This window comes from Perognathus longimembris, chromosome 17, assembly GCF_023159225.1.
Source record: "Perognathus longimembris pacificus isolate PPM17 chromosome 17, ASM2315922v1, whole genome shotgun sequence".
NCBI classification, from domain to species: domain Eukaryota; kingdom Metazoa; phylum Chordata; class Mammalia; order Rodentia; family Heteromyidae; genus Perognathus; species Perognathus longimembris.
In genome coordinates this window covers 51,378,094-51,395,524 of record NC_063177.1, presented here as the reverse complement: position 1 = coordinate 51,395,524, position 17,431 = coordinate 51,378,094, and the positions used below count along the sequence as shown (strand labels likewise).

The following is a 17,431-nucleotide window of genomic DNA, read 5'->3' as shown; positions in this document are numbered from 1 at the left end:
AGAAAACTGGAAGTGGAGCCGTGGGAGGGGGGGGCAGCGCCCGGGCTCTGAGTTCATTGCTGAGGGTAGGCTGGACTGAGATCCGCCTATTTGTGTTTCCTGGGTAGCTGGGGTGAGAGGTACGCCCCACTGTGCCCACATTTTATTGGTTAGAACGAAGACTGGTGAACCGGTCTTGGGCTGGCCTTGAACCACGATCCTCCTTGATTTCTGCCTCCCGGAAAGCTAGGTTAATCGGTGTGAGCCACGGTGGCCGGGGCTCCCACCGTTCTCCTAAGATCCGAGCCGCCACGTGCAGAACCACACGCGCGTGAGAGTGTGTGTGAACGTGAGGGCAACGCGACGGACAGCAGGATCGACACCGCCCTCCACCAGCCCAGCGCCGGGGGCTGCGGCCCATGAACGCGCTCCAGCATCTGGGGGGGGGGTGTGTCCTCCAGATGCAGCCCCCCCCCACCCCCGGGACCTGCCCCGGTGCCGCCCAGACGCCGCGTGCAGCCACGCGCGTCCACGCAAGCAGGGACTTAGTGTCTCGGCTCTGCTCCTAACGGCGGCTCCCTCCTTGGCCCTGGCCTGGTCTCTCAGTCTGGAAGGTGAAGAGCCTGACCAAGGTGATGTGAGCCCCTCCACTTCTGAGATTCCAGGGGGGCAGGGCTCCCCCGCCCCCCCCCCCCCCCGTGAGAGCACCGGACAGACGGGCCCTGCCCCCACTCACCACAGCGGCAGCGGTGTCGGCAGCCAGGGAAGCCCAGCTCAGGAGCAGTGTCAGCACTCCGCAGCACAGCATCCTAGGAGAGAGGGGTCCCCCATGATGGCAGCCATCCCACCCACTTCCTGTGGACCTCCCCACCCCACCCCCGCCTCAGGTGCAATCCTGCTCCCCCTAAGGGCTGGACAGACCCAACAGAGGGAGGGAGGGGCATGGGCCACCGACGGCTGGAGGTGCTGGGCTTGGGGCGCCCTTGTTCAGCTGTCCCCGTGAGGCTCAGTGAGGGAGGGGCCCTGGCCTCTCTCTGGGGCGCCGCGCCCACAGGCCGGGGCTACTTACGAGGCCAGGAGACACCGGGAGTGCTTGGCCAGTCCCAGGCAGGTGACCAGGCAGATGACCAGGTCCAAGATGAAGAGCAGGAGGTAAGAGAGCCACCTGGGTGGAGACGGAGGGACAATCCTGGCAGAGTCCACCTGCTTCGCCCTGGGAGCCGGCACGGGAGCCCCACCAGGACCAGCCAGGGTGCGGGCCTCAGGGGGCCCGCGGACTGTACCCCCATATCTGCCTGGACCACGTTATCCCCCTCCCTTCCCGGCGCCCCCCCCCCCCCCCGAAGAGGTCTAAGTCAGCGTTATGTACTAGAACTTTCAACAGTGGCAGACACACTCGGCATCCGGTTGTCCTGTTTTATCTGCCACCCGCTCAAAGATGGCTACCGAGAACTGGAGACGCGGCTTGAGCAAGGGAGGAAATAGCCTTCGGAACCTTACTAAATTGTTGTTATTATTTGTAGTGCTGAGGATGGAACACTAGGGCCTTGCATAAGCTAATAGGCTAAGCAAGTACAGTGACACTGAACTGCACCCCAGCCACCCATTCCTACATCCTTTTACTTTTTAGAATTTATTGTTATCGTAGAGGTGATGTACAGAGGGGCTGTGTTTACACGTGCCAGGTAATGAGTGCCTTTCCTTTCGCTCAGTGTCATCGGTCCCCCCCTCCTCCCTTCCTCCCTCCCTCCCACCCACGAGCTGCGTAGTTCACTGTCATTAATGTCCAGTGCGCTCCACTTTCTCCTCGGATTCTGTGCCCTCCCTTCCCCTTCCCTCGGATGTGCGCGTGAGTCCACCATCGATATAAGCTAAAGAATCATCATCAGAAGGCCCTCCCTTTCCCGTCCCACAGAGATGCGTGCGAATACATCATATATATGTGAGGTAAAGAATCATCACCAGAAAAAGAAAAACCAAAGCCTTTTGTTTCCGTACCGGTGGAGGTCATTTCAGTGTGTATGTTATTTTATGTAAACGTGAAAAGGCGCGTAGGCATTGCACCTTTGCGATCCTCTCCTAAGACTATCATCTATCCTCTTTTGGCCTCACTGCGTGTGAGTATCCAGAATCCTGTGCGATTTGTCACGCATGTCCCAGTGCATCTTAGATCCAACTTCCGCATATCGGGGAGAACCTGGACCATTTGTCTCTGAGCTCGGCTTATCGCGACGAACACAATCCGTTCTGGTTCCGTCCACTTCCCGGCCAATGGCATTCTTTGCGGTCTTTCTCGTGGCTGTGTAAAATTTCATCGTGTACGGGTGCCGCGTTTGTGTGGCTCCGCCCATCTCTTGTGGGGCGCCTGGGTCCTCTCCGTATCTTGGCTATTACGAACCGTGCGGCGGTGAACGCCACATCCTAAGTTTAACCGAATTCAAATGGCAGCACACGTGGCCGGCGGCAGGACCGTGACAAGATTAGATAATCCCGATTCTCAACTGAATTGGATTTAGACACCTAGATTAGCAGGGCACCCCTCTGGGTATCTCGGGGAGGCCTGTCCAAGAGGATGAAGGAGATGATCCACCCTGCACGGGGGTGGGGGTGGAGGGGGGTCCAGACGAAATGAAAGGGAAGGAGACCCTAAGGCTGAGCTAGTTAAGAGGCGGTCACACATCCACCAGAGCAGAGCAAACCGCCTGGCCTTTCCAGCCAGTTTCGGTGTCTGTAAAAGCAGCTGGAGCCCCTGTTCCTGCAGGGCGGGGCGGGGCAGGGCAAGGACACATCCGCTAAACGCAAAAGGGGACCAGGATGAGGGAGCAGGGGTTCCCTTCTTCGTTTTTACGCTGAGACTAGTACTTGAGCCCAGGACCTCTAGGCACTGTCCCTTAGCCTTTTTACTCAAGGCCGACGCTCCACCACGTGAGCCACGCCTCCAACCTTTGGTTCCTGGCTGGTTCCATGGAGATAGGAATTTTCACCGAGTTCCCAGCGTGAGCTGGCTTTGAACTGTAATTCTCAGCTCTCGGCCTCCCGACTAGCTGGGATTACAAGCGTGAGCCGCCAGTGTCTGTCTCAGCCACGGATTTTGATGTCCCCCGCTCTCTTGTTTTTGTCCAGAGTGTGGCCTGAGGAATCTGAGTACCTTCAGGCTAAGGGCACCCAGAAAATCCCAATCAACGTGCCCTGGAGCCTTTCCATTTCAATAAGGACCCCCGGCGGCCCTCACCACACAAGACCAGCCGGGTCCACCTGGGTGGGGGTCAGTCTGGATGATGGAGGTGTGGGGGAAACAGAGGCAAGAGAGTTCCCAGACCCTGCAGCGGGAACTCTAGGCAAGGACCAAGCACTCTTGCTGACCCTCCCTCCCCTGCAATGACTCTGCTAGGGCATCACCAGGGAGGACAAAGACGGGGGGAGTGGAGACTGAGGGGTGGCGCTTGGCCGAAAGTGACAAAGAGGCTCTGAGGGGGAGCTGGAGAGGGAAAGCTGGAGGCCTCTGGACGCCAAGTACAGTTCCTTCTGCCCCTAGGAATGGGGGCCAAAAGCCCTAATGGCCAAAGCAGAGCCCCGGTCCCCCGCAGAGCAGGTCCCAGGCTCCCAGGAACGGACTCAGGATCACCACAGAGGCAAGTCCTCTTAAAACCAGAGCTGGCCTGCGCCCTACAGGCTCAGGCCTCTAATCTCAGCGCCTCAGGAGGCTGAGCGCCGAGGAGGGAGGTTCAAAGCCAGCCTGAGCAGGAAAGTCGGTGAGACTATCTTTACTCCCATTAGTCAGCTACGAGCTGGAAGTGGAGGCGTGGCTCGAGTGGCAGAGTGCCAGCTTGACTAATAAGTTAAGGGACAGTATCCAGGCCTTGAGTTCAAGGTCCAGTATCAGTGAGGGGAAAAAACAAAACAAAACAAAAAGAGGGAAACCTCCCTCAAAAATCAGAGTGGGAAGAAACAGGGAACCACTCAGTGTCAACCACTCAGGGAACCACTCAGTGAGTGTCAAGGCTCACAGCAGAGGAGCTTGGCCTAGGAATTCCAGAAGTTTCCTGGGACTCCAGACCCTCCTTCCTCCGAGAGACACAGCCACTCGGCAAGAACACCAGGAAGCAGGGGCTTGAAAGGGGTGGAGCGGTATCGAGGGGAAAGGGGTGGACAAATGAAGGGGCGAAGAGGGGAGAAACGTAGTCAAGAATCCAATGGGTTTCCTACCCTACTGAGAAACCTGAGGGAAGGGGTGGGGAGGGGAGGGACGGGTGGGGAATGTTGAAAGGGGCGACACGGATCAAGACACCTTGTATTCATAACCTTGCTTTGCTAAATGGCAACTCCTCCGTACAGCTACTGAAAGGATCATAGTAGTGGTAGTCATCAAAGAGACATAACCAGCTACAGACACCTCCCCAGACTCCTACCCCCACTCTTCATCTTCCGGAAACTCAGCTCTGTGTGTGTGTGTGTGTGTGTGTGTGTGTGTGTGTGTGTGTGTGTGCACACCGCCCTCCACAGCCAGGATCCCACGTGTGTTCTCTGTAGCCACGCCACACGCGTACGTAAGCGGTTCCTAGAAACAGCAACTCAACCCGGGGCAGATGCGCTCTCCCAGGGGACGGAGGGATGGATTTCTCACCCAGAACTTGGCCCTGGTCTGCAGAGCCTCTCCCGCCGCCCGCCCCCCCCCCTCCCGCCCCTCAGCCCCACCACATCCGGCCTGGGCAGATGCTGGTGAGGTGTCAACGCCTTAGCCCCGGGACCTGGAACCTCTGGCTCACCCCCCTCCAAGTCACGGGGCCTTCCGCCAAGTACTCAGACGTGTGATTTCACCAGATGGCTCCGAGGAAGAACCCTGGGAAAGCCAGGCCGGGGAGGCTCAGGGGCGGGCCCGGTGAGCTCCGGCGGCTAGGGCTGGGGGGGAGGGAGGGCACAAATGTCGTGGGGAATATAATACAACGAATATAATACACCAGTTGTCGGGAGCCACATGCAGGGCTTTCTCCACAATCTCAACAAGGGGTGAGGCGTTCAGATGGGGGCTAGAGTCACTCACTGAAGCTGCGGCTATACCTTGTTCTCCAGCCTGCCCTCCCTTCCCTGCGTGTGTGTGTGTAACCCGAGCTTGAACTCAGTGCCTGGGTGCTGTCCCTTAGTTTTTTGCTCAGGGCTAGCACTCTAACTCTACTGCTTAAGTCACACTTCCACTTCCAGCTTATTGGTGGTTAATTGGAAGTCAGAGTCTCCTGGACTTTCATGCCTGGCCTGGCTTTGAACCGGCATCCTCAGACCTCAGCCTCCTGAGTAGCTAGAACGAATAAGAGTGAGTCACGGTGCCCAACCCTAAGTTTCTTCTTTCTTTCTTTCTTTCTTTTTTTTTCCAGTCGTGGGCCTTGGACTCAGGGCCTGAGCACTGTCCCTGGATTCTTTTTGCTCAAGGCTAGCACTCTGCCATTGGAGCCATAGCGCCACTTCTGGCCATCTTCTATATAAGTGGTGCTGGGGAATCGAACCCAGGGCTTCATGTATACGAGGCAAGCACTCTCGCCACTAGGCCATATCCCCAGCCCCCTAAGCTTTTTCTTTTCTTTTTGTGAACTCGGTACCTGCAGCTTTCACTCACTGGCTGGCGCTCTGCCAACGGAACCACGCCACCAGCCCCAATAAGCCTGGCTTGATATGCAAATCCTGACTTCATGACCTTTATCACCCAGATGCGCACAGGCCATCTAACTACTGGATGCACTCCAGAGAGAAGAGCCTGGTCAGCCCAGACCCCCCACTCTGGACCCTCTGCGGCTCGGCTCAGGCTAGGACTGGCTCATGTGTCCCAGGGCCCTCCTGACCCCTGGCCGGGACACAGGAAGTGGCAGGCAGTCCCCCCAGCAGTGCCTGGGGAAGGCATCTCTCCCAGGAGCATCTGTTTGGTGTGAAGACAGACTAAGGTCCAGGACATTCTGGAATGCCCAGGATATCATGAAAATACATACAGGGCTGGAGGGTGGGGGGATGGGGGAGTGGGGAGATGGGAGTATTATCCAGAGAGCCAGGATTTCATCAGCAATGTTCTCTTGGGAAGGGGCCCTTCTGCATAGCAGTCACCTCCCAGGGTGGGGCTTTATGACACAATAAATCAGAAAGCCAGGGTACAACGAAGGCTCTGACCTTCCTCAATGTCTTGAAAAGGAGCCAAAACATCGTTGTGGGGGGGGGGGCGGGGGGGCGCGAGAGCAGGGGACCTTCAAAATGCTGATACTAAGCTGGGTGTCAGTGGCTTACACCTATAAACCTATCTACTCAGGAGGCTGAGATCAGAGGATTGCGATTTGAAGCCAGCCCAGACAGGAAAGACTGTGAGACTCTTGTCCTCCCTCCCTCCCTCCCACCCTCCCTCCCTCCCTCCCTCCCTCCCTCCCTCCCTCCCTCCCTCCCTCCCTCCCTCCCTCCCTCCTTCCCTCTCTCTCTTTCTTTCTTGTCATGGGGCTTAAACTTACCCCGGGACTGAGCACTGTCTCTGAGCTCTTTTTGCTCAAGGCTAGCCCTCTGCTCTACTCCTTTGAGCCACAGATCCACTTCCGGTTTTCTGGTGGTTCATTGGAGGTAAGAGCCTCGTGGACTTCCCTGCCCCGGATGGCTTGCAACTGTGATCTTCAGATCTCAGCCTCCTGAGTAGCTGGGATTTATGGACATGAGCCTCCAGCACCCAGCATCTGCGAGACACTCGACAGCAAAAAGTCGGAAGTGGAGCTGCAGCTCAAGGGGTCGAGAGCTAGTGAAAAAGCTAAGGGGCAGCACCTAGGCTCTGAGTTCAAAGTCCCTGTATTGGCTGTCTCGCTTGCTCGCACATATGCACGTACACAGGCACGCACGCACACACACACACACACACACGCATGCACACATGCAGTGCTGATACATAGAGGGTGGCAGCCAGGCCAGTCTGGGTTTTCTAATCAGTGTCCAGGGCCCGAGGGCCAGGGATGGATGATACGAACAGATACCCAAAGGCCAGCTGAGGCAGGAACGAGTTTGGTGGCAAGGGCGGGCGGGCGGTGCCCCTCAGCCCCTGCTGCCGTGTCCCCGGCCCTCACCTGTAGTGTTCCACAAAGCTGGTCTGGTCTGAGATCTCGGTGAGCTTCGCGGTGACCTCGGTCCACACCGGCAGGCCCGAGAGCTGCACAATGATGTTGTCGGCCATCTGCCGCACGAATTTCAGGGTCTGGATGTAGTCACCCCGGGCAGCAAAGATCTCACCCAGCCGGTCCAGGTGCTGCTCCAGCTCCTCCTTCATCTTGTGAGTGTTTCCAGACACCTAGGAAGGGGCAGAGGCTGCGTTTAGCCCTGGGCTGGGAGAAAGATTCCGGTGCTGGTGCTGGAGGAGGCATCAGCATGGATTAAAGGGATGTACCATGATGCCCGGCCCAGGAGAGCTGTCTGAGACTGGTGAGCCCCATCGCGTATTGACCTACTCTGGATCTAGGATGTTCTTCTTTTCCCCCAAAGCCTGTGTATGTGTTAATAGCTTAGTGATATTGGGAGGTGCTGGAACTTTAAGGGCTGGGGCCTAGTGCAAGGACTTGAGGTCATTGGCCGTGGGACACATCTACTTCAAGCTTTAAGGGTAAAGTCTACAGGAAGATTCCAAAACTCAAAGAAAACCTCCACAATACTAAACCCATGGGGCCCCAGCATTTTGCATAAGGGATGTTTAAGCTACGTGGAGACACAGGGACCTAAGTGCCTGGGCTCACGCCTGTCATCCCAGCTACTCAGGAGCCTGAGCTCTGAGGATCACTGTGCGAAGTCAGCCTGGGCAGGAAGGTCCGTGAGACGCTTCTCTCTACCCAACCAGCAAAAACCCACAAGTGGAAGGTGGGGCTCAAGTGGCGCAGCACGAGCCTTGAACAGAAAAGCTAAGGGACAGTGCCCAGACCCCGAATTCAAACCCTAGGACTGGCACACACACACACACATACACACACACACACACACACACACACACACACACACAAAAGATATGGGAGACTAAGTGATGTATTTTTCTTCCTTGAAGAACTGTTTAAATATTTCCATTATGAATTCTCTCTTTGGCAGAAGTAAATCATTCAAACCCAAGAGCTCCTATTTACCTCTATTGACATGACAGGATCTAAACTGCCCAAGAAGAGAAGAGCTTTGTCACCCAGCTAGCAACAGCTGGAAGCAACTCCCCGGGGAAAGGCACAACAATAGGACTTGGAAAACACAGACTGTGTCTGTCTTCTGAGACAGAAGGAAGCCAGTGCCGGCTCTGGGGCTCATGCCCCAGGGATGTCTGTCTGTCCTGCCCAGGGGTGGTCTGTCTGTCCTGCCCAGGGGTGGACAGGCTCCGGAGGACAGAGACACAGAGTGGCTTGTCAGGCAAAGGCCAATAGGGGCCAGGCCGGGGGACAAAGCCTGTGCTTGCAGGGCCGGCCAGGCAGCAGCTGGGAGGAAGAGGGATTGTGTTGTTTTGCAATGGTCACGCTAAACCCAGAAGCCAGGGCTGGGGGTGAGGCAGCTCCTACTAATCCTTCTCTGATGGCCTTGGCTCCCAGAGACTGGAAAGATAAAAATGAAGGAGGGAGCGGCGGGGCCTTCCCACCACCGGGGTCCCGGGGACGGCATGGGGGAGGGGGAGCTTTTCATGTCCGTCCCACAAGGGGACTTCCAGGTTCCAGAAGACAGCCCGGCTTCCAGCTTTTTGGTGGTCAACTGGTGGTAAGAGTCTCACAACCGTTCCTGCCTGGGCTGGCTTCACACCGTGGTCTTTGAGCACTCAGCCTCCTGAGTAGCCAGGATTTGGTAAGCGTGAGCCAGCCCTGGCGTGGGGGCTCAGAATGGTTCTTTGCTTCATTTCATTTCCTCCACGTCAATGGCTTCTTCCACTTTCTGGCGTGTGCCTGGTTCTCGGGAGCTGGTTGAGGGACTAGGAGACACCAAGGCAGAACCACTTCATGCCCCGGGCTTCCCACAGGGATGAAAACCCCAAGCCATGTCGGAGTTCATTTGTTAACTAAGCATTATCCTAATGGGAGCCTGCTTGGTTAATTAATTGCTGTTTTCAGTACCCAGGCTTTTTGCACATGCTAGGCAAGTTCTCCACCCCTGACCCAAGCCTCCAGACCTTTTTTTTTATTTTGTATTTGAGGTAAGGGCTGGTTATGAACTAGTGATCCACCTGCCTCCGCCTTCCAAGTAGCTGGGATTACAGGCATGTGCCGCTGTGCCTGGCTATTGGTGAAGTGAAGAAGGTAAAATCGACAAGGACTTCATACAATGAAGAAGAGTAGCACTATTACAGATTAATAACATTCTGAACAAACATGACACTATGTTACTTTTATCTACCAACATCAAACATCAGGACAAAGGGCTACAGATTATAGGCCATTGCTTGTAATGAATCCCAGCATTCTGGGAGGCTGGAGCAGGAGGGTTGAGAATTCAAAATCAGCCTGGATTACAGTGTGAGATCCTGTCTCAACACACACACACACACACACACACACACACACACACACACACACACACACGAGCTGGATGAGTGGCTCAGTCATAGAGCTCCAACCTTGGAGCTTGAGGCTCCCAAGGGTTGAGTTCAAATCCAGTACTGTCAAAACAAACAAACAGGGGCTGGGGATATGGCCTAGTGGCAAGAGTGCCTGCCTCGGATACACGAGGCCCTAGGTTCGATTCCCCAGCACCACATATACAGAAAACGGCCAAGCGGCGCTGTGGCTCAAGTGGCGGAGTGCTAGCCTTGAGCGGGAAGAGGCCAGGGACAGTGCTCAGGCCCTGAGTCCAAGGCCCAGGACTGGCCAAAAAAAAAAAAACAAAAAACAAACAAACAAACTGGGCTTGTTGATTGGCTCCTACATGTAATCCTAGCTACCCACGGAACTGAGATATTAGTCTGAAGCCAGCAGCCCTAGCAGAAATCTAGTCCCTGAGACTCTTATCTCCAATTAAACAGCAAAAAGCCAAAGTGGAGATGGGGATCCACTTTGTAGTAGATGGCCAGCTGAGAACACAAGGCCCCGAGGCCAGGCCAGTTCTGGTCCAGGCCACTTGGACTCAAGCTCCGGGCTGAATGAAATCTCTGGGAGGAAGGAAGGAGGAAGCTTGGCTTCACCGGGTTAGCCAAGAGCAGCTAGCCATGGGTGGAGCCACGAGGAGCATGGGGTAAGACCAGAGCCCTGGGTTCTGGTCCTGCTGGAGCTACACCACTTTTCAACCAAGGTCACCTCTTTGTGCTTCAGTTTCTCCACCCAGGTGCGGCCTACACACTGGACCCTACAAGGAGGCAAAAACCCAAGTCGGCAGAGCTCACGGGTCTGGTGGAATCCAAGGTGCTATTCGGAGCTGACTTGTGCTGGGCTCTGCGGCTCACACCTGTAAATCCTCACTACTCAGGAGGCTGAGAACTGAGGATCATGGTTCAAAGCCAGCTTGGGCAGGGAAGTCCATGAGACTCCTATCTCCAATTAACCAGCACAAAGTAGAAATAGAGGTGTGGCTCAAGTGGTAGAGCACCAGAAAAAAGAAATGCTAAGGGACGGCGCCCAGGCCTTGAGTTCAAGCCCCAGTACTGGCACCAAAACAACAAAAATCTGACTACATCGTGAGGGGTGAGGGGTGAGGAGGCCTGCCTGGTCCCTGGGGAAGGGGCTGGAACTTGGGGACCCACTGGCAATTGTCCCCCAATCTCCCCAAAGAAGCCCTCTCTGCCCTGCAGCGGGTCCAGAACCCCGAGCTGCCACCCAACCCACCCTTTCCAGGTGGAAGGGCACAGGTAGGGGCTCTGATCCAGGGAGGGGTCCCCCAGAGGAGGGCCCAGCAGCCGGCTCTGCCTTGGGGCAGCCCCAGAAGGCCTCTGCTGAGGTGGCTCCCAGCAAAACTCAGGGCTAAGTCACCTGCCCTGCCCCGGAGGGCCCCTCCCCCGCAACCCCCTCCAACCCCAGCTCCCCCACTTCATGTTGCTCACAGTCATTATGATGACGGACCTCATCGTCTGAGTCACCCACTTTGTACTTTGGCTGACGCTCACTCACCTCACCATTTCTCTGACGCGCGGACAACCCCACCCAGAGCTCGCCAAGATCTGCCACCTCTCCCAGAGCCCCCCCCCCCCCCCCCAATCCAACCACCCGGGGCCTGGCACGGGGCCAGCAGCCATTCCCAGCCCCAAGGCCCATCGCCAGGCAGGCCCTGCGACGACCACCGCGTGTGCTTTCTGACGAGTAGGGGCCCTGGGAAGAACGCCTTTCGGGAGCCGGTGGGGGAGAGGGAGAGACTCGTAGCCAAGCATCTGAGCCTGGCCCGGCAGCCTCAGCCTTGTACCTGAGCCAGCCAGCCTCCTCCTCCCTGTCCTCCTCCTCTCTCCTCTTCCTTCCATTCCTCCTCATTTCCCTCCTTTTCACCTTCTTTTCCTCCCTCTTCATTCTTTCCCTCCTTTTCTCCCACCTCTTCTTCTCCCTCCTCCTCCTCCTCCTCCCTGTTCTCCTCCTCCTCCTCCCTGTTCTCCTCCTCCTCCTCCCTGTTCTCCTCCTCCTCCTCCTCCTCCTCTTCCCCCTCCTCCTCCTCCTCCTCCTCCTCCTCCCCCCTATTCTCCTCCTCCTCCTCCTCCTCCTCCCTGTTCTCCTCCTCCTCCTCCCTATTCTCCTCCTCCTCCTCCTCCTCCTCCTCCTCCTCCTCCTCCTCCTCCTCCTCCTCCTCCTCCTCCTCCTCCCTGTTCTCCTCCTCCTCCTCCCTCCCTCGCCCTGTCCTCCTCGTGGGAGAGAAGAGCTTTGCAGAACCAGGCTGAGCTCCAGTTTTCCCACTAGCAGTCCAGCCGGTGAAGGTCATGGCTCTGGGGCTTTCCTCCTTCCCAGGGCTGACTGAGTTCCTCTCCCAACCTTTCTGTGGGTGGGGCGGGGGGGGGGGTGGGAAATGACTCAGGGCGAAGAAGGGGGGCAGACTGAGCCCAGAGGGCAGTGATCTTGGTGCCCCTCCCCACTAGGGCCTGCCGTGAAGGAGGCTGGGGAGCAAGAGGGCGAACCCCTAGACTGGGTCATGTCCCCTCCTCCCCCCCATGCTGACCCCAAGTAAGTCAGCCCAGTTCTGTGAGGCTGTCCCTTGGCTAGACACTTGGGACTAAGGGTGGACACCGGGGAGGACATGGGGCAGACGGATGAGCTCTGCAGGAGCGTGAGGCTCGAGCCCGGCTTCCTGCTCTTAGCCTCTGGAAGACCCCTCTCTGGAGGCCCCCAAATACCAGGGGCATCATGAACAGCCCAGCTGTCTCTTTAAGGAGAGCCCCCCCCTCCCCTCCAAGGGCCCAGTGAGGGATTAGAGCCTTAGAGGAGCTTAAGGCAGAGAGGGGGGGGGGGAATGAGGTCAGTCCTCTGAGACTCCCCCCCCCCCATTCCCAGGATGCCGCGGCGGCAGTCACCCATTTCTCTAGCTGGTGCTGGGTCTCGTGGTGGGGGGCTGTGTAACACAAATGGCCCTTCGGGCTGGGGCTGGGGCTGTCACCCCTCTGCTCAGAACTGAGTCCAGAGAGGAGCACACATGGGGCAGATGACAAGGTCCACATCGCCCTGAGGCCTCTTCTATCAAGAGCCTCTCTTTGTAGGGAAGCGCCCAGGATTGCCCTGGGTGTCCAGAAAACCAGTGGGAAAGAGCAAGAGGCATGCGGGGAGAGGGAACCTCAATTCCTGGGGCTTCGTGTCCGGCCCGTCACTCCGCAGAGTAGCATTTTCCTTCCTATGGAAGTCCTCCTTATCTGGCTGGCCGAGCACAATCCGAGAGCTCCCAGCTCCTGGGGCCTGGTGCAGTCTCCCCCCCTGCAGGGGCTTCTTGTTCCAGAAGAGGTTTTTCTTGGACATATCCTGGACCCCATGGGACTCTGACCACGGCAAGTACTTAAAGTGACCGCGAAGAGCCCCATGCAAGTGGCTCATGCCTGTAATCCTCGCGACCCAGGAGGCTGAGCTCTGAGGATTACGGTTTTGAGCTGGAGTAGGCAGGGAATCCATGATACTCTTCTCTCTGGTTACCCACCAGACAACCAGAAGTGGGGCTGTGGCTCAAGTAAGTGGTGGAGGGCTGGCCTTGAGTACAAAAGCTCAGGGGCAGCACTCAGGTCCTGAGTTCAAGCCCCATGACTGATGAAGAAAAGCTCAGGGACAGCGTACAGGCTTGAGTTCAAGCCCCAGTAACTGCCCCGCCCCCCAAGTGATTGTTAATAAAAAGTAGGGGGGGGCTGGGAGGGCTCTGGTGGCTCACACCCATAATCCTAGCTACTCAGGAGGCTGAGATCTGAGGATCACGATTTGAAGCCAGCCTGGACAGGAAAGTCTGTGAGCCTCTTGTCTCCAATTAACCACCAGAAAAGCCTAAAGTGGAGTCGTGACTCAAGTGGTAGGACACCAGCCTTGAACACAAAAGCTCAGGGATAGTGCCTGGGCCCTATCCAGGTCCAGAACCAGGAAAACAAAAAGAGGGGGGGGGAAGGAGAGGGGGTACATTTTGGCATTTAAGGTCTTTTTCAGCAAAGAGCCGTGTTCAGCCATCCGGAGAAGAAAGCGACTGGACCCCACAGCCGTTCCCCAAGCCATTCCTGACCTAGGATGTAAAAAACCACCCTGGTGACGAGGGAAGGAAGTCCAGCCCCGCGTGTGTGCCCCTCCCTCAGAGCCCAAGTGTGCAGCTGCCTCCCGGGAGCTGACCGGCCCCCCTCGTTCTGCAACCTTCTGGCCTCATGGGCTGTGTTCCTGCCCGGCCGGTCGCCCCTAAGCCTTACCAGCTCATCGATCCCTGAGAAGGTGTGGTTCGCATTGTCCAAGGAATAAATCAGCTGGTACATCCCATCGTTGGCCTCGCTGTTGCCATAGAAACCGACGCCCACCGCAGCACTACGAGCGAGACCCCAAACAACAGTCAGAGGAGAATGGGTTTCGGAAAAAAATAAACGAGGAACAAATAAAAACAATCGGACAGGTGCAGATGCTCGGGCCTGCCATCTCAGCCCCTTGGGAGGCTGAGAGCAGGAGGATTGCGGTTCAAGGCTAGCCTGGGCAGGGAGCTCTCGAAGACCCCCTTCTCAGCCAATAAAAAAACAAGGCATCATGGTGCGCGCCCTCGTGATTTCAGCAATGAGGAAGGCGTGGCGAGGAGAATCGCTGTCCAGGCTAGACTCAACAAAACCTAGGGAACCAATCGTCACTTGGAGAAAGTCCCTGATTTTACCACCTTAGTACTACCCTGGCCCCCACCCCCACCCCAAAACGCACCGAACAGTCTTCTAGGCCTCCTTTGCCTTTTAGTCCTATTGCTTAGATGCCCTGCAAGACTGTATCCCCAACAACAAAAAGCTGGGCGAGGTGGTGTGTGCTGGTCATCTTAACTACTCAGGAAGTGTAAGCCAGAGGATTGTGGCTGGGGGGGGGGGGTGGGGAAGACCTGTTTGAAAAATAACAAAGTAAGCCAGGTCCAGGTGGTTCATGTCTGTAATCATAGCTTACTCAAGGGTGTGAGATATGAAGATCATGGTTCAAAACCAGCGGGGCCAGTCTACCCTGATGGATTTTGATCTCCAATTAAGCCAGCAAAAGGCAGGAAGTGGAGGTGTAGCTCAAGGGGTAGAGCACTGGCCTTGAGTAAAAAAGCCAAGCAAGAGTGCAAAGCCCTGAGTTCAAGCCCCAGTATTGATACACACACACACACACACACACACACACACACACACACACACACACACACACACGGGAATAAAAAAGAAAAATAATGATCCAGGTGCAGGTGGCACACACATGTAACCTTAGCTACTCAGGAGGCTGAGATCTGAGGACCATGGTTCAAAGCCAGACCTGGCAGGAAAGTCCCCGAAAAAGCTGGAAGTAGTGCTGTGGCTCAAATGGTAGAGCACTAGTCTTGAGCACAAAAAGGTTTGGGGACAGTGCCCAGGCCCTGAGTTCAAACCCCAGGACCAGCAAACAAAACAAAACAAAACAAAAAAAAAAGGAAGAAGAAAAATAACAAAAGCAAACCCAGCAAAACCCAGTTAGCTCTTGAACGACATCCTGGTACCTTCCACATTTGGCAACTGTGAATCAAAGCGGCTATGAACACCCATAGTTCAGGCTTTTGACTTGAGCAGAGAGGCTGAAGTCTGGGGCTGGAAGTTCAGGACCACCCAAAGTCACACCACAGAGGCCAATGTGTCCTGGCACGGGACCTACGGCACATTTCATTTGGCCAGTAAGAAAAGCTGCCCCAAGCTGGGCACTGCTGGCTCACGCCTGTAATCCTGGCTACTCAGGAGACTGAGATCTGAGGACCAGGGCTCAAAGATAGCCTGGACTGGGGAAAGTCTGTGAGACTCCAATTCACCACCGAAAAGCTGGAAAGGAAGCTGTGGCTCCAAGTGGTAGAGCACTAATCTTGAGTTTAATAAAAACAACAAACAATTCAGGGACGGTGCCCAGGCCTCAAGTGCAAGCTATAGGACTAGCACAAAAAGAAAAAAAAAAAGTAGAAGAAAACGCTGTCCAAACTGAGGTTCTGAAGGGCGGGAGGGAGCCCAGGGCTGCCCTGGGGGACGGTGCTGCATGCGTTGAGTCTGGTGGGGTCCAAGAACCCCCCCTGCCCCCCTCCCCCCGCTACCCCATGGCCCTCAACTCTGCACTGGTTGGACTCCAGGCTGCTGAGGTCCCAGGCTTCATGCCAACCCCTGGTGGCTCCAGCCTCGAGTGGGGGAGGGGAGTTACCACTCTGGGTTCCCCGATTCCCCCACGGATTTGACGGTGGGCCTCCAGTCCCACCCACACTGACTTTAGGGTATGCAATCAGCCCCAAGATTCCTTCACCGGAATTGTGAAGCCCAGCCTCCTCGCCTCCCTCGAGAGCCATACTGATCTTCGTTCAGTGTTAACCAAAAGCAGACTTGAAAGCTCCCACTGTGAAATTCCATCGGGTTAGTTTCAGTCCAACATTCCAAGCTGAGTGAATGAGAGTTCAAATCTTCACTCTGCAATCAATCATATTCCATCGGACCGGTACCCTCGTGGGATCCCAGCACGGCGGGCTGGTCCGCCGACGGAGCTTTTGTTCAAAATACTAATTTGGGGAGAGGAGGAAAGATTCATGCGCACATGCCTCCGCAATGTTTAGTTCTTTTGATCTATTTACTTATTTTTTTTGCTGGTCCCGGGGTGCTGCCCACCCCGCCCCCCAGTCTTTTTGTGCTCAAGGCTAGGACTCTACCACTTGAGCCACAGCACTACTTCCAGCTTTTTGTGAGTGGTTTCCTGGAGATAAGAGTCTCTGTGGCTCAGGCCTCTCATCCTAGCTACTCGGGAGGATAAGATCTGAGGATGGAGGTTCAAAGCCAGCCCAGGCAGGAAGAGTCTGGGAGACTCTTATCTCCAATGAACCACCAGAAAGCCGGAAGTGCAGAGCTCACGGATAGCACCGGGACTCACCGAAAACAAAAAAAAAGAAAAAGAGCCCCACGGGGACTTTCCTGCCGAGGCTGACTTCAAACTGTGATCCTCAGATCTCAGACTCGCGAGCAGCTAGGATGACAGGTGTGAGCCACCGGTGCCCAGATCTTTCTATTTCTTTAGCAAGCCAGCCAGAGCCTAGGATGGAATTCTCTGGAAGACTGTTACAGAAGCGCTTCTAGGGTGCCCTCAGCTCCGAAGCCAATGTTTTTCAGCATGTTGCAGTCAGAATCCTGTGGATGCTTAGGGCACGGTGATGCACAGCTAGCATCCCAGCTCTGGGCGGTTGCAACGGGAGGATCAAAGTTTGAGGCCAGTCTGGTCTACATAGGGAGACACCGCGTCTCGCAGCCGGGAGCTGGTGGATCATGCCTATAGCTACTCAGAAGGCTGAGGTCGGAGGATCACAACCGGGAGCCAGAGCAGGCAGGAAAGTCTGTGAGACTCTTATCTATCATTAACCAGCAAAGAGTCAGAAGCAGGGCTGGGCCTCACGTGGTAGAAGCTGGCCTTGAGCAAAAAGGCTCAGGGACAGTGTCCACGCCTGATTTCAAGCCCTAGGACCAGCGCACACACACACACACACACACACACACACACACACACACACACACACACGACAAGAGACAGCCAAAGCTTGCTTATGAACTCATCCGGGTATTGTGCACATTGGTCCACAGGCTGGAGAGGCAGACCAGGAGGGCTAACAGCATTTTTTTTTCCATACAGTAGGTGGCTGGGGATGCTACTGGGACACCCCATTGGAAGTTTTGGAAGAGCCCGTGTCTTTCTGTTGTTTTGTAGGGCTCCATTTGAATTTGCAGATGGCAAGGATTACCTGTATTATAAGTACTGAAGGTTCCAGACTGGCCCAGAACTTGATAAATAGCCCAGGCTGGCCTCAAGCTCTCCATCCTCTTGTTTCTGCCTCCCGGGTGTGTTGGTATTACAAGTGTGTGCCA

At 55.8% G+C, this 17,431-nt stretch overlaps 1 protein-coding gene across 1 annotated transcript in view; it reads right to left on the bottom strand.

Annotated features, from left to right (window-relative positions):
* The window catches only part of Ttyh2 (tweety family member 2), a 35,931-nt gene that overhangs the window by 11,204 nt on the left and 7,296 nt on the right, over nt 1–17,431 (bottom strand). Inside the window, exons 3-6 of the mRNA XM_048366522.1 lie at nt 13,769–13,880; nt 7,056–7,276; nt 1,049–1,144; nt 716–788 (exon numbers count right to left, since the gene is read on the bottom strand). Coding sequence (XP_048222479.1) covers nt 716–788; nt 1,049–1,144; nt 7,056–7,276; nt 13,769–13,880 — 502 coding nt within the window. The remainder of the gene's footprint in view (nt 1–715; nt 789–1,048; nt 1,145–7,055; nt 7,277–13,768; nt 13,881–17,431) is intronic.